Source organism: Dromiciops gliroides, chromosome X (genome assembly GCF_019393635.1).
Source record: "Dromiciops gliroides isolate mDroGli1 chromosome X, mDroGli1.pri, whole genome shotgun sequence".
NCBI lineage: Eukaryota > Metazoa > Chordata > Mammalia > Microbiotheria > Microbiotheriidae > Dromiciops > Dromiciops gliroides.
This window is the reverse complement of record NC_057867.1, coordinates 33,866,075-33,893,999: the sequence shown is the minus strand read 5'-3', so window position 1 is coordinate 33,893,999 and position 27,925 is coordinate 33,866,075. Positions and strand designations below refer to the sequence as shown.

The 27,925-nt window shown below is 46.9% G+C and overlaps 1 protein-coding gene across 1 annotated transcript in view; it reads left to right on the top strand.

Moving 5' to 3' along the window:
* Positions 1-1,054: 1,054 nt before the first annotated feature.
* LOC122733289 (vascular endothelial growth factor receptor kdr-like) overlaps positions 1,055-27,925 on the top strand; it is a 194,377-nt gene continuing 167,506 nt past the window's right edge. The window contains exon 1 of the mRNA XM_043973570.1: positions 1,055-1,175. Within this exon, the coding sequence (XP_043829505.1) occupies positions 1,106-1,175 (70 nt within the window). The 5' untranslated portion in view covers positions 1,055-1,105. The remainder of the gene's footprint in view (positions 1,176-27,925) is intronic.

Here is a 27,925-nt window from a genome sequence, read left to right as displayed (position 1 = left end):
ACACACACACACACACACACACACACACTCTCGTCTCTGACTCTGCGGTCCCTTGGGGGGCTTTTAGGGGCCGGACACAAGCCTGGCCAGTGGTCACACAGTAGGGAGAGATTGCGGACTAGCAGCGTCTAAAAGTCTCCAAGACTTTTCCCGCACGCTCCGTCGGGGCTGTCGGGGGCTCGCCCCGCCGGGCTGCAGCGGTCTTTTCCCCGGACTGCACGGCTGCCGCTGACGTCTGCGCTTCCTCCGATTCTCCAAAGCCTAGCCCCGCCAACCCCCCAACCCCCGCCCCCCACAGTCCCGCAGCCCCGGCCGGCGTGGGGGGGTGGGGTGGTGGTGATTGTGCTCCAGAGCCCAGCGGAGGGGAAATCAGCATGCGAGGAGGGGAGGAGGAGGGCCCGGGAGGGGAGGGGAGGGGAGAGGAGGGGAGGGGAGGGGAGGGGGCAGGAAAGGGAAGTGCCAGAGCCACCCCCACCCGGCCCTCGCGGTCTCTGTCTCGCACCCCCCCGCACCCGCCGCCGCCACTCTGCTCGGAGCAGCCTCCTGAGCGGCCGCGTTCCTGGCCGCCTCCCCGCTGCCTCCCTGCCTCCCTGCCTCCCTGCCTCCCTGCCTCCCCGCCTCCCGGTCCCGGTCCCCGCCGGCCGCCCGCTCGCTCTCGGCTCGGACCCTCCGGCAGCAGCCCGCAGCGCCCGGCAGCTCAGCACCTGCGCCCGCCGGTCGGATCCTCAGCCCGAGCCGGAGCTCGCCCGGCGCCCGGCGCCCGGCGCCCGGAGCCCGGAGCCCGTGGCACGCTCGGGGCCGCCGCGGCCAATCGGCGCGCCCGCCGAGCCGCCGGGGAGGAGGGTCCCGCGAGGCGCCGGCCACCTCGGGAGCCGGGGGCGGCCGCAGCCGGTGCGGGGGCCCGCCCGCCCGCCGGCACGGCCGCGGCCCCCAAGGCGCAGGCCAGCCTAGCCCAGCCCACTGCCCTACGGGCCGGCCCCCGGGCCTCCCCGCCCCTCCTCCCGGCCGGGTGTCCCCTCCCCTCGGCTCTCTCCAGCCCAGTCCACCCCACGTCGCGCAGCGGGCAGACGGAGGAGCCCGGGAGGCTCGCGCGTCCCGCCCGAAGATGCTGCTGCGGCCGCGCTGCGGGGCCGCCCCAGCCGCGCTGCTCCTGCTAGCCTGGCTCGGCGTTCCAGGTAAGGGGAGCGCCCGCACCTGTCGGCCCCCTCGGGCTTCTCCCCTCCGGGCCGGCGTGGGTGGGCGCCAAGTGCTTCTGACAACTGGAGCAACTGGGGTGGGGGGCGGGGGGGGGCAGGCACGCTTTGGGGCTCCCTATTGGCCGGCTGCCAGCCACCTGAACCTCGTGGCTGGGTGCCGCGGCCACTGGCGGGGGGGGGAAAGCCGTCGGGGCAGGAGATTCCCGGAGAGTTCCGGGGATCCCCAGCAATTGGGAGTAACGCCTGCCTTGTGGCACTGGTTGCGTGCGTGTGCGTGTGTGTGTGTGCGTGTGTGTGTGTGTGTGTGCGTGTGTGTGTGTGTGTGCGCGCGCGCGTGGGGGGGGGAAGAGGGGGTTCCTGGCTCCCCTCTCCCAGCTGCCTTGCAATCGCTCCTGCCCCTGCTGTGCAAACCGTCCTCCTCATCCACTGCAAACCGCGCCCCCCCCCCCCCCTCCTTTCAGTCCGGACCAAATACATTCACTTGCACTGAGACAGAGAAGCAAGGTCCGGATTCAAGTCCTTTATTAGCCTTTAGTGGCTGAGCCTCCATTGCAATCAGTGGCTCACGAAGTCCCTTCTAACTCTGATATTCAGTTTTCATCCGTGGTCCGTGTCTTTGCGTGACCTGAGGTCCCTTCCAGTTCCCCCTATTTTGCGTTCTGGACAATCCGGGGCCCATACTCACCCCGATGACCTCCCACGAGCCTGTGATCTTCGCTCCGACCTTGGACGCGTTTGGGGCACAAGGAGACTGTGCTATTCCCGGGCCCTTCGTCTGGGTCACCAGTCGGCTTCGCAAGGCCTGACATGAAACGCGGTTCCTTGCGAGGGTCTAATTGGGGCGGAGAAGACACACTGGCCCCCGGAAGGTGGAGGATGGAGGCAGGGAGGCAGGGAGGCAGAGAGGATGGGAGCTAAATATGGCGCCTTTACGGAGGCAACTATTTTAAATATTTTGCCATTTTAATTGTTGGGTATTTTCAAACCTAATATGTTTCCAATTAAACTTAACCAAAAAAAAAAAAATCCTCATCACCCCTCAGCCAGTTGAACTTGCTCCCAGAGTGAAGGCAGGTGCAGGCGAAGCATCAGGCCGCTAGGTGGCGCCAGCTGCTGCCAACGGCTCAGAGCAGCCTGCGGGCTGGACGGCTCCCCAGGGGCTGGACCAGCAGCACCTGAGCCCCCCCCCCCACGCTGTTGCATCTGTCGGCCCCGTGGCTCCCACCCTATCCTGGGCTTGGAGACCCACAGACCCTCAATCGAGGGTCTTCTGGATCCCAGGGTGAAGAGGATAAGTCTTCAGTTCCCGTCGTTCCCCCCCCCCCCATCCTGATCCCATGAAATCCCACCTGATCCCCGAAGGTTCTTGGTTTGGTGCCTCCCTCAAATCTGGTATACGGTGCACAAGGGATGGAAAGGGACCTTAGAACATGGAATCCAGCTGGGAGGGAGCCGGAACCCCAGAATTTCAGAGAGAGGGGGCATGGAATGTCAGCCGGAAGAAGCTTTAGAGCATCCCCTCATTTTACAGATCGAGAAACTGAGGCCCCAGGGAATCACATAACTAGCGCAGGTTAACAAGCATTTTGAAAGTATTTCCTATGCGGCTAGGAACCGCGGAGAGCTGGAGATGCAGGGAAAGGCTCAAGAAGCTCACAGGCCAGTGGATGGTGGGGCCAGCCCTTCAGTCCTAACATCAAAGTGTAGAGACCTCTGCCTTTTTGTTTTTTTGTTTAGTTTAGTTTTGTTGTGGGGCAATGAGGGTTAAGTGACTTGCCCAGGGTCACACAGCTAGTAAGTGTCAAGTGTCTGAGGCTGGATTTGAACTCAGGTCCTCCTGAATCCAGGGCTGGTGCTTTATCCACTGAGTCACCTAGCTGCCCCCGACCTCTGCTTTTTTGTAAAGTGACCTTGGTCTGGTTCCCCCAAGGAATTTAGAGTGACCCCCTGCAACACTATTGGAGGAACAGCTAGTCAGTTACCCATCTTCCCATTCCTTCTCTCCTACCTCCCCTCTCTTCCCTCCCACCCTGGTCCCTGGTTTCTCCCCTCTTCTCTTCCTTCCCCTCTGGTTTTCCCCCCTCCCCCTCCTTCCCCTCCCTAGTCCCTCCTCTCCACCCCCTCCTCCCTGGTTCCTCCCCTCCCCTCCCCCCTCCCTGTCCCTCCCCTCCCCTGCCCTCTCCTTAGTTCTGGCTTCTCCTCTCCAAACTGTTGCTTTCTGCTTTTGCTCTGGGTGTGGGGAGGCTCCTGCCTCTTTTCATAGGATCACAGTTGCGTGGCATGACTAGCCACCTGACTGTGGGTTATTGCCTAGAGGTAACAAGATCTTATGTCTGGAGTTGGAAGGAGCCTCAAAGGCCCACCAGGCTAACCCCCTCATTTTTCAAAGGAAGGGAGGAAACAAGCATTGATAGAGCACCTGCAGTGTACCAAGGGAGGGGGAAGGGGGAAAAGAACCCATTATGTGTCAAGTACTGTGCCAAGCACTTTACTAGTGTATCCTTACAACAACCTTTCAGGGCAGGTGCCACCAGGACTCCCATTTTACAGGTGAGGAAACTGAGACCCACAGAAGTAAAATGACTTGCCCAGGGTCATACAACTAGTAAGTGTCTGCTTCTGGATTTGAACTCAGGTCTTTCTGACCAGCCCCAGCCACCTAGCTTGAAAGCTAGCTGGCAAGGCTATCCAGGTTGAAGCATCTTGCCCAAGATCACAGTGTCTGAAGCCCAGGCCTTCCCAACTGCAGTCCAGTAGCTGATTTACTTCATGGTGCTGGCCGGGGGGGGGGGCACCTCCCTTGGGGCTGTGTGTCAGGTACTGAAAGGTAGGAAGACTTTGTCGGGCATCCACACTGGACAGTGAGCTCAGCAGTCAGGCCCCTGAGAGGTGTGAGGTTGGCTAAGTTGGCATTTCTGGCCTGGTTCCAGCAGCCCTAGCAGACTGGTGGAGGCAGGGGCCTCCCAGGGGCTTTGATCACGTGGGAGGGAGGGCACTCCAAAGGGACTCAGTAGCATGTTCAGAGTTGGCATGAGCATGGTCTTCTTTGTGCCATTCACATCCTAACGGGGACCTCTGGAAGACCCCGAACCCTTTCATGTCAAGGGCTGGAGACAAGGGCAATTTCATGGGAGTGGGGCTTCTGGGCAGCCCTCCAATCATAACAGCAGATTGTCTACATGAAGCCAGGCCTTCTAGGCAGCCCAGTGATGAAAAGAACCCTTAAGTCGGGACTTTAGGGAACAGGCCTGGTGCCTTGGGAAGTTACAACAGCTGGTTCCAAGTCCCTGGCTCGGCCACTTCTTAGCTGTGTGACCTCAGGCAAATCACCTCCCTTCTCTGGGCTATCAGTCAAATTACTTGGATGATCTCTGAAATCTTGAACATTCTGTGATCCTTCCTTTGCCAGTGACTGATCACATTAGATTCAGAGTGTTAGGGCTGGAAGGGACTTGGGGAATCATCTAGGCCAAGGTCTTTATTTTACAGGTCAGGAAACTGAGGCCCAGGGTGTCAGAGTTGGAAAGGACCTTAGGGATAATCCAAATCAATTTCTTCATTTTATAGGTGAGTTAACAAATGTTCAGCCGGCAGAGTGGGCGTGGTTAACCTCCTGGCCTGGGGCTGTGGGGTGAGTGGGGCCACTGCTGGTCAGTGGCATCTCTGGGGAAGGCTGCCAGGTGGCAGGGGATCGGAGAGGAGGTTAGAAGATGAGCAGGCCCTGGGGAGAGTGGGGAATGGCCAAGCAGAATTCCTGGGTCGTGCCCATGACTCATTGCCCACCCTGCCTTTGATGAGGGATGGGGTGGCGGTGACTTCATGGGTCTCAGAGCTTAGAATAGCACTTACAGCTCTTCTGTCTGGCCCACTGATTTTCCCAAGGGACTTGTTCAGGGTCACCCAGACACTAAATAGCCAAGACAGGCTTCAGCTCTCTGGCCCCTGATTTGAAATTCTGGGCTCTTGCGACTGACTGCCCACCCAGCACTAGGTGCCTGTTGATGGGCTGAAGGGGGAAGATTTTGCTAAGTGAGTTTGGGATTGTGAAACCAAATCAAGCCAAGCCTGGAAGTTTCCTTACTCAACTCCTACTGTTCAGCCATCCGAGGAGCTGTGCAGCTGCCTGCTTGCCAAGCTCCCTGAGCTTGGGGAAGGCTTGGCAGAACAGGGTTTTAAACCCAGGTCCTCTGACTCCATTGTTCTTACCACTGTCCGTCACAGAGAAGGGATTTAAATGTGTGCTTTGGGGGTACCCAGGGACATTGTGATTGTAGGAGCCAGTTTCCACCTCAGATACTTACAAGCTGTGTGACTTTGGGCAAGTCACTCACCCTCTCTGATCCTAAAATGGGGATAATAAATTCTTATATTACCTGTCTCATGGAACTGTTCTGAGGTTCAAATTAAATACTGGATGTGGGAGCTATAAAGCCCTTCATCAATGTCAGTTGATATTATTCTCTGGGGTTAAGAGTTCTTGATTTTATTTTTCTTTCTCATCTGTGGAACCCGGCCAAAGTTTGATTTCTTTCTTTGCTCTTGTCGTATGACTGATTCTCCTTTTTCAGTCTCTGCTATCTCCACACATTCAATTCAGTGCCCAGTTCTGAGTTGGTTTGTTGGCTAGGTGGGTAGAGTGCTAGACCTGGAATCAGGAAGACCTTAGTTCAGATCCAGCCTCAGACATTTACTAGCTATGTGACCCTGGGCAAGTCACTTAACTTCTGTCGGCTTCAATTTTCTCAACTATAAAATGGGGCTTATAATAGTACCTATCTCCAAGGTTGTGGTGAGGATCAAATGAGATCATGCTTGTAAAGCACGTGGCACAGTGCCTGGCACATAGTAGGTGCTTAATAAATATTTGTTTCCTTCCCTAATTTCTCTCCCTGTCCCAGCTCAATGTCTATTTGTTGCACTTGGCCAAAATATACCCATATAGAGATAGATCTATATAGATATGGCTAGCTCTTCTGGATGAGGAGCGGTTGAAGGAACTGAAGATGCTGAGCCTGAACCAAAAAGACTTTGCAGGGGCTGGGATGGGAGAGGTAGTAGGGAGACACATGATCGATGACTTCAAGTATCTGAAGGACTATCATCACATACCAAATTTGTTTTGCTAGGCCCCAGAGGGCAGAGCTAGGAGCAATGGGGAGAAGTTAAAGAGAAGCATATTTCTGCTCGATATCAGGAAAAACTCCACAGAATCCCAAAGAATTTCTGAGTCAGAAAAGGGCCTCAATGTCTATCTAGTCCAAATGCATGACTTTACATTTTTATCCATATTGAATTTCATCTCTCATTCACTGTTAGCTCTCCCCCAATTTGATCATATACCATCTATTCCTTTATTTTTAAAATGCTTTAATAATATTTTTTGTTGCTATTTTCCAATAATCCCTCAGAGAATTCTCTCTTATAAAAAAAGAAAAACAGTTCAGCAAATTCAATAATTATGCCGGACGGCAGTCTACACCTGGAGCCTGCCACCTCTTTACTGAAAGAGGGGAAGGGTGTTTCATCGTCTATTCTCTGGAAATGAGATTAGACATTATATATAATCTGAATTCTGACATCTTTTTCCTTTCTGTTATTGTAATCACGGTATATATTGTTCTCGTAGTCCCACTTTCTTCCCTCGGCTTCGGGATATTCAAGTCTTCTCATGTTTCTACAAATTCCTCATATCCGTGGTTTCCTATGGTATGGTAGTATTCCACTATGTTCATGTTACCATCGTTCTTTTAGCCCTTCCCCAAATAATGGACATTCACTTTGTTTCCAGTTTTTTGCCATCAAATGAGATAATATTTGTAAAGTGCTTAGCACAGTGCCCTGGACCTAATAAATACCGCTCCCTTCACTTTTTCCTCTTCTCCTACCAAAAAAGCTAGCATGAATATTTTTGTAGAAATGGGACTTTCTTCTGCCATTTATCTCCTTGGGGTAAATGCCCGGGAGTGAGGATTTCTGGTTCAAAGGGTATGAACAGTTAGATAACTTTTCTTGTTTAATTTGATTGTTTTGTTTTGTTTTGAGCAGGGCAAGGAGAGTTGAGTGACTTGCCCAGGGTCACACAGCTAGTAAGTGTCAAATGTCTGAGGCCGAATTTGAACTCAGGTCCTCCTGAATCCACTGTGCCACCTAGCTGCCCCCACAAAAGCCTATTTTTAAACAAGCTACTTTACACATTTTTTCTAGCAGAGTCCTTCACTTGGAAGTCTGTGTTCCTGAGTTTATCAAGCACTGGTTTTCTTTGTTTCTGCCTCATTTTTGTTCTACTTTTCTATTTTGTGACTAGTAAATAGTTGAGATGCTTATTGCTTTAGACTTCAGAGTTTTGATAATACGCACTACATTTTTTTCATTATCTCCCTTGAAACTCTTGACCCCTTGTTCCTCCAAATGAAATTTGTTACTATTTTATCTGGTTCTTGAAAGTTAATCCCTTGGAGATTTGATTGGCCTAGCACTGAATGTACATGCCAACTTAGGAATCATTGTCATTTTTATTATATTGGCTTGGGCCTACCATGAACAATGATTCAATAGTCCTTTATTGCTATAAAGTGTTTTCTAGTTGTATTTATAAAAATTAGGAGTGTGTCTTGGCAGGTTAACGTGAAGAAATTTTATGCAAATCATTGTAGATGGAATCTCTCCATCTTTCTCCCCCTGGGTTTCATTGGCCAAATACATAATGGTTGATTATTTTTGTGGATTTATTTTGCATCCTGTTACATTCCTGAAGTTATTCATCACCTTGATTAATGTTTTCATTGATTCTCTGATGTGTTCCAAGTAGCCCAATCATAACATCCCATGTATTTCTTTATCCCAGTCATAGATAAACATATCTAACAGCACAAGGTGAAGCATTATTATCTCCCTGGGGCCCTCCACTGGAGACCTCTTTTTAAGTCGACATCAAAAAAATACTTATTCATCTTCCTAACAATTCACAGTCACAGATTCTTTTTTTTTTTTTTTTTGGTGGGGCAATGAGGGTTAAGTGACTTGCCCAGGGTCACACATCTAGTAAGGACAAGTGTCTGAGGCTGGATTTGATCTCAGGTCCTCCTGAATCCAGGGCCAGTACTTTATCTACTGTGCTACCTAGCTGCCCCTCAGAGATTCTTTACTATGTGGCACTTCAGAGGTCACCCAGCCCTTCTTGCTTCTGACCAAGGCTCCCCTGTTTCTGTCCCATCCATTTTGATGACAAGTGGCCACCCAACCTTTGTTGGACAATTTCTGTTGATGCCCACTCCCCCTTGGGGCATCCCATTCCCATTTTGGCAGAGCTCTCAATTTTTGGATCTTCTTCCTACATCAAGCCCATTTTGCTTCTCTGGAACATCCCCTCACTGCTTCTGGTTCTGTCCTCTGGGGCCAGATAGAACAAGTCTAATGCTCTTTCCCTGCCCCTCTGAGTCTTTTCTTCTCTAGAATAAACACCCCCAGTTCCTTTAGCCAATCCTCATATCATGGTCCTATCCCTGCCTTTATCTTGTTCTTTTCCCCAACATAGCTAGAAGCCCCCAGACAAATTCCTTTTCTGCTTTCTCTGGTCTGTCCCAGCTCCTTCTGATTCTTCACTGACCTTACACATCTCTAAAGGACCATGCTGCACTCTTGTAACCATCCTCAGTTACTTGCCTTTACTTCCATTTTCTGCACATGCCTATTACAAATCTATTTGAGGGGTAGCTAGGTGGCACAGTGGATAGAGCAACGGCCCTGGATTCAGGAGGACCTGAGTTCAAATCCAGCCTTAGACACTTGACACTTACTAGCTGTGTGATCTTGGGCAAGTCACTTAACCCTCATTGCCCCACAAAAAAAAACAAACAAATCTATTTGGGTCAATGAGTTAGTTCCACATACCTCCACTGCCATCTCTTTAGACAACTCCTTTTTCTCCTCATTGGGCAACTAGGCAATGCTTCAGTGGATAAAGCACCCAGCCTGGAGTCAGGAAGACCTGAGTTCAACTCTGGCTTCAGACACTCATTAGTTGTATGACCCTGGGCAAGACACTTAACCCTGTTTACCTCAGTTTCCTCATTTGTAAAATGACCCAGAGAAGGAAGTGGTTAACCACTCCAGTATCTGCCAAGAAAACCCCAAACGGGGGGTCACAAAGAGTCAAACATGACAAAACAACAATAACAAAATTTCTTCCTTATCAGGAGTGATTCTCCTTGTATCATCAGAATTTCATTCTTGAGAATTCCCATTCTTGGCTTTCTCTATAGAATGTGAGGCCTTGGGATCTTACCTGGCCTTTCTCTGAACCCCTAGAAATCTGTTATTTTAAAATATCATTTTATTTTATTTTTTCTAATTACATGTAAAGATCATTTTCAACATTCATTGTATTTATTAATTTATTTTAGTGTGTGTTTTTAAAATTTTTTTTGTTTTTTTCAACAGTCATTTTTGTAAGACTTTGAATTCCAAATTTTTCTCCCTCCCTTCCTTCTCTCTCTCCTCCCAAAGCCAGCAAGCAATCTGCTATAGGTTATATATTACGATCATGTTAAACATATGGAAATCTATTTTTGCTTTAAGTGTTCTATTGACACTTAAAAAAATAATCATTGGCACTTTCCAATTCCCAACGTCTTTCCCCCTCCCTCTCTCATAGAATTCTTCCTTGTAGAAAAGTCCAGTCAAGCAAAATGTAATAAGACAATGACTGTGTCTGCTCGACACACAGAAATGTACACCTCATTTGGCACCCCTAGGCTACCACCTCTCTCCTGCTGAAGCCATCTGCTCACTGAATCACCAGAGTTGTGAACCCTTCTATTGTTGTTGCTGCTGTTTTTACATTATTGTGGTCATAGTATGAATTGTTCTCCAAATTCTGACCATTCCACCCTCCGTCATATCATGTCTCCCTCTTTTTTTTCTGATTTCTTCACATTCATCCTTAAGGTGCTATAATATTCAATTACTCTCACATGCTACAGTTTGGTTTCTTCTACTCCTTTATCACAGATGCTGTGGTGGATTGGTCGCTTGGGGGTCAACAAACTCTGAGGCCACAGCTATGTTCCCCAGAATGTATTTCAGGGTGTATTTGCCCCAGCTGGCGTGGGCCTTCTTCTGTGAATAATGCAGAAGAATCAGTACTGCTGGCTGAAAATGCAGGAAGGCAAGGCTGTGCTTCTTACTTAAGACCCAGGTCCTATTGTCTTTGTCCCCAAAGAGCTGACATAGGGAGAGTCTATTCCCCTTGGCCACTGGAAACAAAAGAAAACTCTCTGCTTACTTAGGCCATTTATTGCTATTTGATCAATTTGTCTTCCATGGCTGCTCTTCTGGGAAGACCTCTCCCTGTTTCCAAAAAAGTAATACCTATCAGCTCCAGTTAAGGGAAGGAAGTGTTTATAACCTATATGTTTTATAGTTACTTGAATGGAATTTCTCTTGTTCCCACAGATAACAAATTTCTGCATCCTAAGCAGAGATAAGGGTAACCCTTCACATCCTACACTGACCACCCCCATTTGGGCCCAATTGAAGTGTCCTTAATGCGCATCAGAGAGAGGATCTTAAGGTTTTCCGGGGAAAAAACAACAACTCATGAGCCATCTTGGGAGTACTGGTGTCTGGGAGTTAGCCAGTAGTCCATGTTCATGCCCACTACCCTTGGGTAGTTCTGCAACCCCAGGGTGATCACCCATGGGGCTAACTTGGGTGCTGGTTTTCCAGCTGATTTCCCTTGCTGATCTGGGCTGTGCTGCTCACATAGCTGAGGGAGTCCCTACTAAAGTCATGTACTTGAGGACTGCCTCATCTCTAGCCCTCCTGAGATCTTACTGGCTACCAAGACTACCCTTCAATGAAGCTAATTAGGGCACTGAGGTCCTAGGCATGTGACATCTCTCTTTCCGCCTTGGGTTTGGTGATTCATTTATTTTTCTCGTGTTTTTTTTTTTTTTTTGACGGGGCAATAAGGGTTAAGTGACTTGCCCAGGGTCACACAGCTAGTAAGTTTCAAGTGTCTGAGGCTGGATTTGAAATCAGGTCCTCCTGAATCCAGGGCTAATGCTTTATCCACTGCACCACCTAACCACCCCTATTTTTCTCGCTTATTAAGAGTATTGGTGTCAACCTCAACCAGAAACACAAGCCCCTAATCTGTACCCAAGGCTTCAGGTTCATGGTAACTTAGAAAAGCACAAATTAACATTATCTATGTTGTATATATTTTTTTATTTGTTAAACATTTCCCAATGACATTTGAATCTGGTTCAACAGGAGTTTTTGCCGGGAGTTTGACTTGTCTGATTTAGAGGATAAGTGCTCTTAAATGTAGGAATGAATATGAAGAGGAGAATCTGTTCAGTTATTTTCTCTAGGGCCCCAGAGTAACCTGGACTCATGTGGGAAGAGGAGTAGGGCGCTAGAACAAAGGATCTTGGGTTCTCACCCCGACAACTAGCAGCTCCCTGGTGATGATGAGAGTCAAAGCCTTTGTGGTTCATCTGCTTTGTGAAAGATAGATGAACCGGGATTCCAAAGGTCCCTGATGGTGTGCCATCTCCGAGCCTGTGCTCTCCCAAGTAAACTTGGGATTCCAGAACTTGCCCAAGTTCATGGCAAGGCTGGGATCCGGAGGCTTCACTTTCTTGAGATTCTGGACTGGAAAGATCGTTCAGGCCAGTTACTGGACTGGGGCCAGGGCAGTGTCTCTTCCCCAGCCATGGAATGGTGACCCACTTTCCCTTGATCCTCTCTGCCTGGGAGATGGCCAGTGACCACAGCTTGGCTCACTGGGCTCCTATCTCTCTGCATATGAACGACTACAAGGCTATTTTCAGAACCCAGGGTTGCTTCCTTTGCATTTCCAGGTACCTTCCCTTACATCTTCCTGTTTTTTTCTTAACTGTGGGAAAGACATTGCCACGGAAGTGGCTCGGGGTGTTTGCTGGCTGCTGGGGATTGTTCGGGAGTGGAGGGTCAAGGAAGTGTGACCCTCTTTGTAACTGGCTTAGTTGCTCACCCTTGAGCAGAGCTGCTAGCTAGCTCTCCCCTCCCTTGTGGTGGGAGGCACTTGGAGGGACAGCTCAATATGGAGTCTGAAGACCCACTTGGGAGCCCAGCTCTGCCAAAATGCAGGGTTAGGCTTAACGGGCCCCTAGGGCCTCTACCAGATCAATAGCTGCCATCCCATGCATCACCTTGGCCAAGTCCTTACCCTGTCCTGAGCCTCAGATTCCCCCTCCGTAAAGTGAGGAGGTTGGATTGTATGGTCCCTGAGGTTTTTACCTCTTGATCATGTGACCGCATAGGACAAGTCACTCCATTTCCCTGGGCCTCAGTTTCCTCCTCTGTTAAATGAGGAGGTTAGACAAATCCCTGAGGTCTGTCTCTCTCTCTCTCTCTCTCTTTTTGCTCAATCTCTAGGATCTTATGCTGGTTCCTAAGTCACTTTCACTGTCTAGTCCTCAGTTTCCTTATATACAAAATGAGAAGAGTTGGACTGGATGGGTCCAAGGTCTCTTCTGGAAGTCATATTTGTGTTTTGTTTTGTTTTTATGGGGCAATGGGGGTTAAGTGACTTGCCCAGGGTCACACAGATAATAAGTGTCAAGTGTCTGAGGCCAGATTTGAACTCAGGTTCTCCTGAATCCAGGGCCAGTGCTCTATCCACTGCGCCACCTAGCCGCCTCCAGTCATATTTGTGAAGTAAGAAGGTGACCTGATGCAGACACATTGAGCTGGATTAGATACTCTTGCCCCATGGGGCTTCCTTGGGGATGGGCCTTCTGAGAACCATTCCAACGAGCATAATCCACAAGATAGACTCCAATGCAGCTCCCCTTCTTCAAAGGGGACATGACTCGTGCCAATCACAATCACCCTACCCCCTGCCCTCCAACATTGACTCATATTTATGGTGTTGAGAGGGAGCTGTATTCATATGGAGGAAAGTATTTTGTTAGTGTTCACCATGGACTCTGATGCCATTTCTAAAATGCACATTGGATTCTTGGTAACTGCTTGACATTGTTGCCTTCATGGGGAAAGGGAAAGGAATAAGCATTTACATGATACCAACTAAGTACCGGGCACTATACCAAATGCTTTTTGCAATGATTATTTCATTTGATTCTCACAACAACCCTGGGGTATAGGTACTCTTATTATCCCCATTCTTTTTTTTTTTTTTGTGGGGCAATGGGGGTTAAGTGACTTGCCCAGGGTCACACAGCTAGTAAGTGTCAAGTGTCTGAGGCTGGATTTGAACTCAGGTACTCCTGAATCCAGGGCCAGTGCTTTATCCACTGCTCTACCTAGCTGCCCCCTATTATCCCCATTCTACATTTGAGGAAACTGAAGCAAACAGAAGTGAAGTGACTTGCCCAGGGTCACACAGCTCATAAGTATCTGAGGCTGGATTTAATCTCAGGTCTTTATGACTCTAAGCCCATTGAGTTATCCATTGTACCACCTAACTGCCTACTCCTGGTAGGTCTTATGTTCACTGGTAGAATAGAAAGAGATGAGGACTTGGAATCAGGAGGACCTGAGTTCAAATCCCACTAAATAAGTGGGTCTCTTGTTCTCAGTTGCTTCCTCTTTAAAGTGAGGGGGTTGGACACATGCAATCTCCAAGGGCCCTCCAGGCTCTCTCATTCTGTAAGGATGGCAATGTGGGTTTAGAAACCAAACTTCCAAAATGGCGGCTATCATTTCACTAAGGGACCGAAGATTTTACAGTGGAGAAAGCAGAGCCCTTGATAGGACCCCATAGCTCTCTGGTCCTGGAATGTGAAGCCTGCTGACTGAATCCTGGTGTGTTAACCTACATGGTATCGAGCATGTCACATCGGCCTCACCCTGGGCCTCAGTTTGTTCATCTGAAAAAAATGAGGCACGGGGAGGGGAGCAGAGTTTGGATTTGGGTCCGTTCTGGCTTTAAATCTAAGCCTCTTTGTATCCCAGCTCAGAGGTTATCAAGCTGCCGATTTACCAGGAAATGAGATGTAGTGGAGAGGAAACCACACAGCCCATGCACATCGGGGAGTAGCTCGGGAGGCAAGGGGGAGTATTCGGGACATTCACCATCTCAGGCTTTGTGTGGCTGTGGTGAACAGGCTTGGATTATAGACCCAGAGGGACTTGGGATCATTCAGGCCCAACCCCCCATTTGATAAATCACGTGTTCAAAGACCGAGCGAGGTCTGAAAGATCTCTAAGGTCATCTAGTCCAAAGCTGCTTTTTTTGTGTGTGTGAGGCAGTTGGGGTTAAGTGACTTGCCCAAGGTCACACAGCTAGTAAGTGTCAAGTGTCTGAGGCTGGATTTGAACTCAGGTCCTCCTGAATCCAGGGCCAGTGCTCTATTCACTGTGCCACCCAGCTGCCCCTTAGTCCAAAGCTTTTTTTTTTTTTTTTTTTTTTTTGCAGGGCAATGGGGGTTAAGTGAATTGCCCAGGGTCACACAGCTAGTAAGTGTCAAGTGTCTGAGGCCGGATTTGAACTCAGGTCTTCCTGAATCCAGGGCTGGTGCTTTATCCACTGCGCCACCTAGCTGCCCCCAGTCCAAAGCTTTTTAAACCATAGGTCACGTAACTGAATGTGGGGATCGTGAAAAATGCGGCAGTAAATGTTTGATTTGTACACCTATTTTATATACCCATATCCAGGGTCACGCAAACATTTCTTGGGTGAAAAGGGGTCATGAGTGGAAGAAGTTGAAGAAGCCCCGATCTAAGCCATGCCACCCTACCCCCCAACCCCCTCCCACTTCACCTCCCTCCATTTTACAGGTGAAGAAATTGAGGCCTGGAGAGGTTGGGGTTTGTCCAAATGGGCTCAGCAAAGAAGCCCAGGGCTCCTAATTCCAAATCCAGCCTTCTTTCCACTCCCCAGGCTGACCCCAAACTCTTAGAGCCGTTTTAAGCTATGAAAGCTTATTTGCCCTTGCTAGGCTAAGCTGTTAAAGACTTAAAACAAGATAAAGACTTCTAGGGGGGGCAGCTAGGTGGCGCAGTGGATAGAGCACTGGCCCTGGAGTCGGGAGGACCTGAGTTCAAATCCGGCCTCAGACACTTAACACTTACTAGCTGTGTGACCCTGGGCAAGTCACTTAACCCCAATTGCCTCACTAAAAAAAAAAAAGACTTCTAGGGACACCCTGTGTTTGTGGAAGCCTAGTCTCTCTCATCTGTTGGAAGTGGAGGGAAGGGAAGGAAAGAAGCAGTTACTAAGCACTGTGCCAGGCATTGGGCTAAGTGCTTTACACATAGGATCTCATTTGATCCTCATAATAACCCTGGGAGGTAGCTGCTATCATTATCCCCATTTTACAGATGAGGAAACTGAGGTAGACCAAGGTGAAGTGACTTGTCCACAGTCACACAGCTAGTCTGTGTCAGGCTGGATTGGAACTTAGGTCTTTCGGACTCCCAGCTCAGCGCTCTGGGCACTCTGGCACCCCCTAACTGCTTCTTCAAGGAAGTGTCCCCCCCTCCCCTCCATCCCCCCTGTGGAAGGGATGGATTAGATAAGCCCTCAGGGTCCCCTTTGGTCCCAGCTGCCTGGGAAATGATGGGCTCCCTCCCACTGGGTAGCACAGTAGGATTGGCCCAGCATTAGGAAGGGTGTTGGAGAGGGGATCTGGGGCAAAGGGCCTCATGCCGTCTCTTGCCAGGCAGGAAAACAATGCTGGAGGAGGTTGGAATTGAGGGAGAGACCCTTGCCAATTCCTTGTCCATTTAGCTACACCAAGTACAGACTTATGCTGGTGCTCGGTGAATGGAATGGCCAGAAACCAACTTGTTCCCCTGACATGGGACCTAGTTCCAGACCCAGAAGAATCATGAGGCATGATTTGAAGTGGTTTAGAGTGTGTGTACACATGCATACGTGTATATGTGTGTGCTTGCATGTCCAGACATGTAAATATGTGTGTGCCACAAAGATCCATGCTCTTGGCATGTCCCAAGCCACAACAAATCATGTTCCTCTTGAGATCTGCCCTCCCCATGGTAGAGAAAACCACAAGCAATTCTTGGCTTTCAGGGGCTCACTATCACCTTCATTTGCTAGAGCCTGTAGAATAAGAAGCAGAAGTGGAATAATGGAAATTGTATTGGATATGGAATACTGGGGCTGAAAGAGGAGTCAGCAGAGAAGGGTTAGTGGAGGAGCTACAACTGGTCCAATCAGTTTAACTCTTGGGTTCAATCCACTGCACAGACACAAGGGGGAAGATGCCACTAGACAACAGATATTGTGAAAATGCCCTGAGGTTCTTAGTGGACCACAAGCTGAATAAACATCAACAGTGACATAGCAACCCAATTGGCTATTCAGTTGCCTAAGTCTGAGACAATCTAGCAACACTACAAATGCCTGAAGGCTGCCATCTTTGTGCATTCCAGATGTATAAAAAAGACCACGGGGCAGCTAGGTGGCGCAGTGGATAGAGCACCAGCCCTGGAGTCAGGAGTACCTGAGTTCAAATCCGACATCAGACACTTAACACTTACTAGCTGTGTGACCCTGGGCAAGTCACTTAACCCCAATTGCCTCACTAAAATAATAATAATAATAAAAAAGACCACCAAAAAAGCTAATGGGAATCTTAAGTTCCCTAGTCCCTCTGTCCTGATGCATTCAAGCATTTCCTCTTCATTTTTGCCTTGTAGAATCCCGTTTCCCTTCAAAGCACAGCTCAGGTGCTACTTCCCACTGGAAACTTCAGACAACAGCCATGTGACCCTGCTCAAGTTACTTAGCCTCTTGCCTCAGTTTCCTCATGTGGACAGTGGAATAACAATAGCACCAACTTCCCAGGGTGTCTGTGACAACCAAAGGAGATAGCACGTCCTGGGCTTTGCAGACCTTAGGGTGCTCTAGGAATTCTGGCATTTACTATTTATCATCACTGTGGTTTATTAGCATTCCTTCCCCCTTGAAAGTATTTGGAATGCATTTTGTCATTGTTGTTTGCCTCCAGAGCCATCTGGGTCCAGTAGCATGATATACATTAGGACTAGTGGAGATGGCTCCGAATGTTTAAGGCAATTGGGGTTAAGTGACTGGCCCAGGGTCACACAACTAGTAAGTGTGTGAGACCAGATTTGAACTCAGGTCCTCTTGACTCCAGGGCCAGCTCTATATTCACTGCACCACCTAGCTGCCCCATTGCATTTCTCGTATAAGCCCCTTAAGGACAAGGACTGCTACATGTTTCTCTGTGTTCCTGGCACCTGGATGCTCCTTAAATGTTTGGATCAAATTTGTGTCCAGTTCTAGAAACCACACTGACCAATCAGAGATTAAACAGTCTGTAGGGGGAAGGCCCGGTTGAGAGGGACAAGACTCAGTTCCTGACCCTGATTTTGGACTCTGGAGTCTTATTGTGGTATTTTGTGGTGGGCTGGGAAGAGGACTGGGGCCTATTCTTGGTTTAGGATCATGGAGCCATGGGATATTGGAATGGAGGAAGATAGGAGAGGAGGATGCTAATTGAGTTCCAGAATTCTGAAGTGTGGTAGGGCAAAGGTCATCGGGTACCACACTGAGTCTGGCACCAGAACAGTGAGCCTCTGGGAGTAGAGCGGCACTGGGCAGCCCAAGCAGGGACAAAGAGGCATCCAAGTAGTTTGCATCAGGATCAAGCCTGTGAGTGGGTGCTATGCTTTCTCCCAGGTGAGATAGGAACACCCAGTCTTCCCCCAAAACCAAAGGCAAGAAACAAAAAAATAAACCCAAAGAAACAAAAATGAGAGAATGTACAAATGAGAAAGAACCTTTGAATTTAGACATACTATTCAAACTGATGAGGAGCTTGAAGGAACATGCATTAGGGGACAATTTCCTCTCAATTTTTCCTTTTCTGTTATGACAAGGTCATTTCCGAATGTGACCCTCTTCCCTTACCTACCAGTGAGCAAAGATTTTCAAAAGAAAGTAAAACCAGTTCAACAAAAGTAACAGATCTGCCTACCACATCTGGCAGGGTATGCAGTATGCTACACCATAGCCCCCCACTTCTCTCAGAAAGGGAGGGAGGAGGATCTTCTCAACTGTTCTCTGGAGCCAAGCTTGGCTATTTTTCGATTACATAGCATTCAGTTTCATTTTATTGTGCATTCCGCTTAATAATAAGTGTTTTCTACTTAATAATAATATGGTAATGTAATAACAGGATTTATATAACATTTTAAGATATGCAAAGCACTTTACATATATATTTTTCTTTTTAATATTTTATTTTTCTTACTTACACGTAAAAACAATTTCTTTTTTTGTGTGTGAGGCAATTGGGGTTAAATGACTTGCCCAGGGTCACACAGCTAGTAAGTGTCAAGTGTCTGAGGTCGGATTTGAAATCAGGTCCTTCTGAATCCAGGGCTGGTGCTCTATCCACTGCGCCACCTAGCTGGCCCTGTGTAAAAACAATTTTAACATTCTTTTATCAAATTTTGAGTTGTGAATTCTCTCCCTCCCTCCCCTCATTGAAAAGGCAAACAATTTGACACTTTACATATATTAAGCCATTTTATCTATACAATATTCCTGGGAGGTAGGTGCCATTATTAGCCCAATTTTACAATTGAGGAAACTGAGGCAGACGAGTTGAGTGATTGCCCAGGGGCACACAGCTAGTAAGTGTCTGGTCTGAGACATGATTTGTACTCAGGTCTTCCAGATTCCCAAGTCAAGAGCACAATCTACTGTGCCACCTAACAGCTCACTTATCCAGTAGCCTACAGTCTTACGCATATTCTCTATGTATCTTGGATAATAGACCCTCATCAGAACGTTTTTCCCAACCAGTAGTTTTCCTTATATTAAGTATGATGATTTTCTTTATAGAAAAATTTTTCAATTTCATGTAATCAAAATGATCTATTTATTTATTTTGGTGGGGGGGCAGGGCAATGAGGGTTAAGTCACTTGCCCAGGGTCACACAGCTAGTAAGTGTCAAGTGTCTGAGTTTGGATTTGAACTCAGGTCCTCCTGAATCCAGGGCCCGTGCTTTATCCACTGTGCCACCCAGCTGCCCCTATCTATTTATTTCTTATGATCTCCACTATCTTTCTTAGTTCTCCCCTTATCCATGGCTATGAAAGTACATAATCTTATTCTCTTTTAATTTTTTTAATGGTTTGATCTTTTATATTTGGGTCATATGTCTGTTTGAGCTTATACTGGCAAGGGTTTTTAAAAACATAAATAAGTGTTGCATTTTGTTAAAGGCTTTTCCCCTGCATTTATCAATATAATCATGTGATTTGGTTGTTGTTTTTTAATGTGATTAATTATGTTAATCAGTTTTCAAATATTGAACCATCCATGCATCCCTGCTATAAACCCTGGTTGGTTCTAGTGAATACTGAATACTTTTGTATACATTGCTAGGTGTTAGGATTTTATTTAAAATTTTGCATCAATATTGATTAGTGATATTAATCTATGTTTTCTTTCTCTGCCTTGACCTTCCCTGGTTTAGGTATCAGAACCACATTTGTTTCATAAAAGAATTTGGTCATATAATTTTTTCTCAATTTTTGAGAATCACTTCTGTTTGTCTTTAAACATCTGATAGAATTCCACTATAAATCTGTCTAGATCAAAGGTTTTTGTTTTTCTCTCCTTTCCTTTGGGGTTTGTTCAATTTAATTTTCTGAGATTGGATCGTTTATATTTTTCTATTTTGTGCTCTGTTAATTTGTGTATTTTTATATTTTTTGTAAGAAGTCCCTCCTTTCTTTTAAGGTCTCAATTTTGCTAGCATATAACTGTACAGTAAGGTCTGTTCATTTGTTTTTTTGTTGTGATTTTGCCTTGTTTTTTATTTTGTTAACTGGATTGAGTAGGGACCTAAACTATTTCCATTTTCAAATGTTATTTCCTGACATTCTCACTTGATGTGGTTTTTCTGTTATCTGATCAGCCTTAGTCACTCCTTATTTGGTGTATCCTTTATTTTTCTGAGGTTTGGGGGTTGGAAAGGTTTGAGGAAAGTGACTGACTAGTCCACCATCTTGCTCAGGAATGTTCTGGAGCTTATGAAAGCTGATTGTTAAATTTTCTGTGTGAGCAAATGCTACACCTTGTGATGGAGAAAATGTTAATAATGAGGATGAACCGTTAAAGTGTGGTTTTGGAGTGCCAGTTGTTAAACATTTACCAGCAACCCCCTGATCTTGTTGGGTACGTGTTCTCTTACCTCTTCATTTTACAGATGAACTAACTTGGTCCCAGGGAGTGTTGTGGTAGTGCTTGGGGAGCCCAGGTCCTACTTAACTCCTAGTCTTGTCCAGTCAGGGGGCGTCACAGTGCCCATAAATCTGGGGCTTGGAGTCAAGAAGACCTGAATTCAAATCCTGCTTTGGAAGCTTTCTAACTATGTGACCTTGGGCAAGTCACTTTGGCCTCTGTTTGCTTCAGTTTCCTCAACAGTAAAATGGGGGTCATGAGAGCACCTACCTCCCAGGGTTGTTATAAGGATCAAATGAGGTAATATACAATGCTTGGCATAGTGCCTGGCACATAGTGAGTGCTTAATAAATGCATGAAATAAACAAATAAATAAAGGTACTAAATAAATCCCCTTCTTCTCCCTTCCCCTTTCTCCATTCTACCATATTACCTATTTCCCTGAATTGCTGTGTGACATAGGGCAAACTGATTGTGCTCTCTGGACCTCTGGAGATGCAGGGATCATAATTGGGAGCTCGGAGAATTAATGGATGAAGAGACCAGTTCTCCTTTTGGGATGCCCCGGCCTGCCCATGCATGGCAGGGAGGATATAGGGGGATGCCCTTCCCTGCGTTCTGAGGAGGGGCGTGTAGGGGGGAAGAGAAACCTCCCCCCCAGGACCCTAACAGTAAAGTGAGGCCATCCATTCCTCTTCGAAGGCCCATTTGACCTGCACGCTGTTGTTACAAATCAACTCGGGAGTGTGTCTGGTGCTGGGAGAGACAAGGTTGGCCTCTGTTTGGATTAGGCATTGTTCTAAGTTAAATGGTAGGAAGAGGGACCCAAGCTGAGTACTGCAGCCCCCAATAGGGCCCATTCTTTGGGTGGTAGAGAAGGAAATGGAGCACTTGATATGTGGTTCCTATTGTGTCTGACCAGAATACCTAGAGAATGGGAGGGCTTCCAACCTAGTAGGGTGGCTGGACTTCCTATTGTGGGTGAGCCCAAGGGATTCCCTGCCTTGTTTCTACACACACACACACACACACACACACACACACACACACACACACGGTGGGGGTGGGGAGAAATCTTTCATGAATGCCTGAAATTAGAGATTCCTTCCTTTGCATTAACTCCTTTTGAGAGTTCTTTTTGGAAATGGGAATAGCTCAGTGTTTGAGAGACCCTGAAGGAAAGTGGGAGAGAAGAGGTATTAGAATGACTACCAAACTGAAGATCTATAGAGCCATCATGCTGACTTCATTGTTGTATGCCTGTGAAATCTGGACAGTCTAGCAGCGCCACGCCAGGAAACTGAATCACTTCCATGTGAATTGTCTTAGGAAGATTCTGAAGATCACCTGGCCAGATAGGATATCAGACACTGAGGTCTTCTCTAGCATTCAAACTCTACCACAGAGAGCCCCACTCCAGCGGGCTGGCCATGTAGGCTATATGTTTGCCTCAAAGACTATTTTCCAGAGAACTCACACAAGGCAAGTGCTCACACAGAGGTCAGAAGAAGCGATCCAAGGACACTCTCAAGGTCTCTCTGAAGGACTTTGGAATCAGTTGTGAGACATGGTAGACACGGGCAAAGGACTGCCCAGCATGGTGTGCCCTCATCAGCAAAGTCTCTTTGAGCTAAGCAGAATGGCAATAGATCAAAAGAAACAGGAGATGCGAAAATTTAGAGCCATCTCCCCTCCAAAGGTTCATGTGGACTATTTGTGCCCAACCTGTGGTAGAGCCTCCCAAGGTCATATTGGTCTGATCAGCCACAGTCAGACACACTGACTCTAACAGAGTGATGTCATTTTGGTCCTCTTTGAGAATGAAGGACAACAACCAACCAATCTCGTGGGGGAGGGGGCAGGGAGTTCTTCCCCCCAGTAGTTGCCAGGCCTGGGGAGGATAGGATGAAGTCACTGAAAGGAGGGGAGTAATAATTTTCTATCTCTATCTCTATATAATAGTGGCTATATCTATTATTATTATTATTATTATTATTACTAGTAGTAGTAGTAGTAGTAGTAGTAGTAGTAGTAGTAGTAGTAGTAGTAGTAGTAGTAGTAGTAGTAGTAGTAGTAGTCATCATTATAGCTTCAAATTTCCCTTAGGGACACCTTCTATATATGTCTACAGTATAAGGTCTGCCAAGCATCTGATATAAACGATCTTGTTGGAGCCTTACAACAACCGTGGGAGGGAGGGACAACAAATATTATTATCCCTATTTTGCAGATGAGGAAACTGAGACATGAACTTGCCTGTGGGTGTTGGGGTGGGATTTGAACCCAGGCCTTCCTGCCTTCAAGTCCAGCCCTTTAGCTACTAGTCTGCACAGCCTGCCTCTTGAGAGGATGGATATAGGGTAGGTCGGAGAACCACAGTTCTCTATTATCATGGTTTTACTGAGGTCCCATGCCCATGTTAGGCCATTTTTATTCCCAGTCATGGAAGGGACAGGGCAAGTTAGTGGAAACCCAGTATGGGTCCAACCCAGGGAGTTTGAAGTGGGTTGTCTAAAGCCACACAAATAGGCAGAGGAAGAGCTCCTAGTTAGGGAAAGGCCATGGCCAGCTTGGACCATCTTGGAGAGCTGGTTGTTAAATGTTCAGTGTGGGCATTTACACTTTGGAACTCAGTAGTCACTATATAAATCAGGGCTTGATCAATTGTTTTGTTGATTGTCTAAAGAAAGTGTAATTAATGCAATTTAAACTTCCAAGTGTGGTCTCCTAAGGTGGGCAAAGGAGGTAGGTTGAACCTGTTGTTAAACCTCTTCCAGCACACTCACCACTGCAGGACCAGGGTTGGCTCCTGCTTCCCCTGCTGGGGCATCTGGAAAAACACTGGGCTTTGTGTTATAGAGATGGGGAGGAGACTTGTTCCATCCATTCTGATTGTTGTCAACATGGCATTTTTTACATCATAGACATCTATGTACATCATATACATGTATGTAGGGAATTAGCTAATTTTCTGTGAGGTAGGCAATTACAGAGAGGAAAACTGAGACCCAGAGAGGAAATGACCTGCCAATGACCATAGTCATACTGTTAGAAAGTGGCAGAACCAGCACTGATTCAGATCTTGGGATCTTTCTACTAAACTATTCTATCTCTTTCCAATACCTTACCAGTGAAACATATCAGGTGTGGATGCCATAGCCACCTGAATGAATGTGGATATAAACAAATAAGTGAACAAACAAATGAATGAGTTAGTGAATCAAGGAAGAAGTGAATGAGTGAGTGAGTGAATGAATGAATGAGTTGGTGAATTAACAAATGAGTGAACAAATGAATGTTGGTGAATTAACAAATGAAGGAGTTAGTGAATTAATGAGTAAATGGGTTGGTGAATTAATAATTGAATGAGTGAATGAACAAATGAATAAGCTAGCAAATTAATATTGAATAAGTTGGTGAATTAACAAATGAATGAGTTAGTGAATTAATGAGTAAGCAAGTGAATGAGTTGGTGAATTAATAATTGAATGGGTGAATGAATGAATGAGTTGGTGAATTAACAAATGAATGAGTGAACAAATGAATGTTGGTGAATTAACAAATGAAGGAGTTAGTGAATTAATGAGTGAATGAGTGAATGAACAAATGAATAAGCTAGCAAATTAATGATTGAATGAGTTGGTAAATGAACAAATGAATGAGTTAGTGAATTAATGAGTGAGTGAGTGAATGAGTTGGTGAATTAATAATTGAAGGAGTGAATGAACAAATGAATGAGCTGGTGAATTAATGATTGAATGAGTTGGTGAATTAACGAATGAGTGAATGCATCAATAAATGAGTTAGTGAATTAATGAGTGAGTGAATGAGTGAATAAATGAATGAAAATCATTTTTTTGATAGGATGAGTTTTTGCTTGGTCCTTTTAAAGATTCTGGCCCTCCTATTAATACGCAGTTACTCTGACAGGTGCTGAGGGTACAAATACAACAAAACAATCCCTGTCTACAAGTTTACATTCTAGGGGCAGACTACATATGGGGTGGTGGCCAGGTTGGGTATTTTCATTTGTGAAGTCGGCCAACTGGGATGTTTGAGGCAGTCGGGTTAACTTGCCCTTTCCCGAAGCCTCAGGGTAGATCACCAGGGGATGGTCTGGGGACTGGGGCCCACTAGGCCCACTGGGATTCGGTACACTTGTGCCACATGACTGGCCAACCAGGCTCACAGTCTGGGATCCAGAGTGGAATGGCTCATAGTGGGTCCTGCTAGTGTTCTTACCGGGTAGCTTTCTTGTGGGCCTCCCTGGACACAGTTGGCCACTGTGATACCATCCCTGCCCTACCCCCTCTGCTGAGGGTACCTATATTTCCAACTTCCTCAGATGTGACTCCCTTGCCTTCATCCATTCAAATGGACCTTCTCTCTATTCCTCACCAGGAAAAGCCATCTCTCTCACTTCTCCATGAAGCCTCTTCTGATGGTACCCTCCCTCCCCATGCCACTTGGCATGTCTTCTTAGGCATTCATTTGATAATTCTGCTACACACACACACACACACACACACACACACATATACATGCATATCTATCATTTATCCATCTTTTTCTTTATCTGTTCATCTGTCTTTCTCATCTAACCATCCATTTAGCTCTTTGCATATATCCATCCATCCATCCATCCATCCATCCATCCATCCATCCAACCATCCATCCATCCATCTCCTTGTTGTCAACCCCTTTCAAATTGAAGTTTCTTGTATCTCCTGGGCTTGGCCCATGATGTCCCCTTGCAGATATTCCTTGATTGATTCATGGTTGCCCTGGGCAATCTGAGCTCCTCTACCAAGTGAGCTTGTTGTAGATACAGAGATTAGAGAGCTCAGAGGGTTCTTTGAAACCGGAAAATTGAACCCCCTTCTTTTTCCTTTAGTTTTAAATTTTTTACATTCATTTGTAAACTGTCAGTTCCAAATTCTCTCTCTCTAGCCTAGGCAAACACTTATTTTTCCTTTTAAAAAATTAATTGCGGGGGCAGCTAGGTGGCACAGTGGATAAAGCACCGGCCCTGGATTCAGGAGGACTTGAGTTCAAATCCGACCTCAGACACTCGACACTTACTAGCTGTGTGACCTTGGGCAAGTCACTTAACCCTCATTGCCCTGCAGAAAAAAAATTAATTGCTTTGAGCTGGTGGTCCACTAGTCCCCAGATCTTTTGTTTTTAGGTCACCTTCATTTCTGAAGATGCTCTCTACCTTGTGAGCTCCCTCTGCCTTGTAACAAAGATATAAGAGAATGGAAAAAAAGAATAAAAAAAGAAAAAGAGAAAAAAATAATAGTTCAGCAAAACCAAGAGATGCTTCAGCTATGTCTGACAGTATATGTAGTGTTCCGCACCCATGGCCCCCCACCTCTGTACAGAAGGAAGGGAGGTGCATTTTCTCACCCCTGTCTTGGGCCAAACTCTGCCATTATAATCATACAGCATTCAGTTTTCTAGCCCTGTTATTCCTTAAAAATCAACATTTTAGGGGGCAGCCAGGTGGTGCAGTGTAAGCACCATCCCTGGATTTAGGAGGACCTGAGTTCAAATCCGGCCTCAGACACTTGACACTTACTAGCTGTGTGACCCTGGGCAAGTCACTTAACCCTCATTGCCCTGCAAACAAAGAAACATTTAAAAATAAATCACTTCTCTTAATCTCAGTTTTACCATCTGTAGAATGAGGCTTGCACTACCTATCTCCCAAGGTTTTTGTTAGGATAGTTCTTTGTAAAACTTGAGGTACTCTTGCCCCACTTCTTGGCAGAGGTGGGGGGCTATGAGCGTGGAACACTACATACATCAGTCTTTTTAGTGTTTTAGCTTTTCTGAATTGTCTCCTCTGCCTTTTACAATTAAGGAATGATTATGAGAGGGCAGGGGGAAAAGGATATCTCAGGAATTATAGGCAATGTAAAAACAAAAAATGGCAATAAATGTGGAGAAAAATGGAGAAAAATGTAAGGTTCTATTGGAAACAGGAAATTATTATGCTTACAATTATGAAGCCAACAGAGTTGTCACTGGCAGCCATTGGGAAGGAAGCCTCCAAGCCTGTGGAGAATCAAATCAAATCTTCCAAGCCTCCTGTCTATGGAGAATCAAATCAAAACCGAATCCAGAAAGCTTTCACTCTGCACTCAAATAAAAGTTAATGGTAATGTAAATTCTGACTTTTGGGCCAGAATGATCAAATGCACAACTCTGAGAGGAAAGAGGCATGGCTAGACAAATTCGTGTGAAAAAGATCTGGGAGGGTTAGTAGACCACAATCTCGAAGTGAGCAAACATGGCAGCTGAAACACACCGGCTTCATCTTTGGCCGTATTCTGTACGTGCCAGTCATTGTCCAGAACATGATGGGTCCTGTGGTCCCCTGAAAAAATGGAGAAAAAATGAGGGCACCAGATGTTTTGTGTGTATGTGTGTGTGTGTGTGTGTGGGGGGGGGTGCGGTCCTGTTAGTTGTCTTCAAGTGTTAGAGGAGAGATTGGACTTGATCTACTTGACCCTAGAGGGTAGAACAAATAGCGATGTGGGGGTGGGGGATGGTAGAGTTATGCTTGGCAGATGATGTGACTCTGGGTGAGTCATTTAACTTCTCATTCTTCTGTAAAATGAAGGTTCCATTTCAGCCTTAATGAGTCTTTGTTTTGGTGATTCACCCTGTGACCTTGTGTAAGTCACTTCCTTTCCTTTGAGGCTCCTTCACATAAAGGGGCTTGACCCTAGAGGATGTTTGAGCTGCCACTTTAAGGCCCCTTCCAGCTCCATCCAACCCTGGTGGAGAAAAGGCCTGGGGATGGGGTGGGGAGGAATTAGAAAATAACGAATGCAGGAGGAAGAGAAGAGAAAAGAGGAGAGAAGAGAGGAGAGAGATACAGAGGGGCCTTTTCTGACCCCAACTGGCCTAAATATTTAGTTATGTGTGTCTGTTGCTAAAAACAGTTGAGCCTCTGGATTCAGAGCAGGCCTGGTCCTGATGTGGGATCGCAAACATGGTCTTCATGAGTCAGGGGCGGCTTGTCTGGTGCAGAAAGCAGTGACAGGATAAATTAAACAGGCTGGAGGGATGATCCAGCTGCTGGCCTCCCACTCCTCCCCCCCCCCCAGGCCTTTCCCAGCCACCCACACACTGCCCAAATGAGGCCCAGGTTTTCGTTGGCCCCCAAGGTGCTGGGGCCCAGAATGAGGGAGATAGCATGAGGAAAGCAGGCAGCCTGGTATAGTGCAAGGAGGGCTGTGGTCTGGGGTCCAAAGACCCTGGGTTCAAATCCCAGTTGGGCCATTCCCTGGCCCAATGATGCATCCTTGGGTGAAAGCTCTTCCCCTATCTTAGTCTCAGTCTCCTTGGGTTTTTTGTGTGTGTTTTTTTTTTGGTGAGGCAATTGGGGTTAAGTGACTTGCCCAGGGTCACACAGCTAGTAAGTGTTAAGTGTCTGAGGCCGAATTTGAACTCAGGTCCTCCTGACTCCAGGGCCGGTGCTCTATCCACTGCGCCACCTAGCTACCCCAGTCTCCTTGT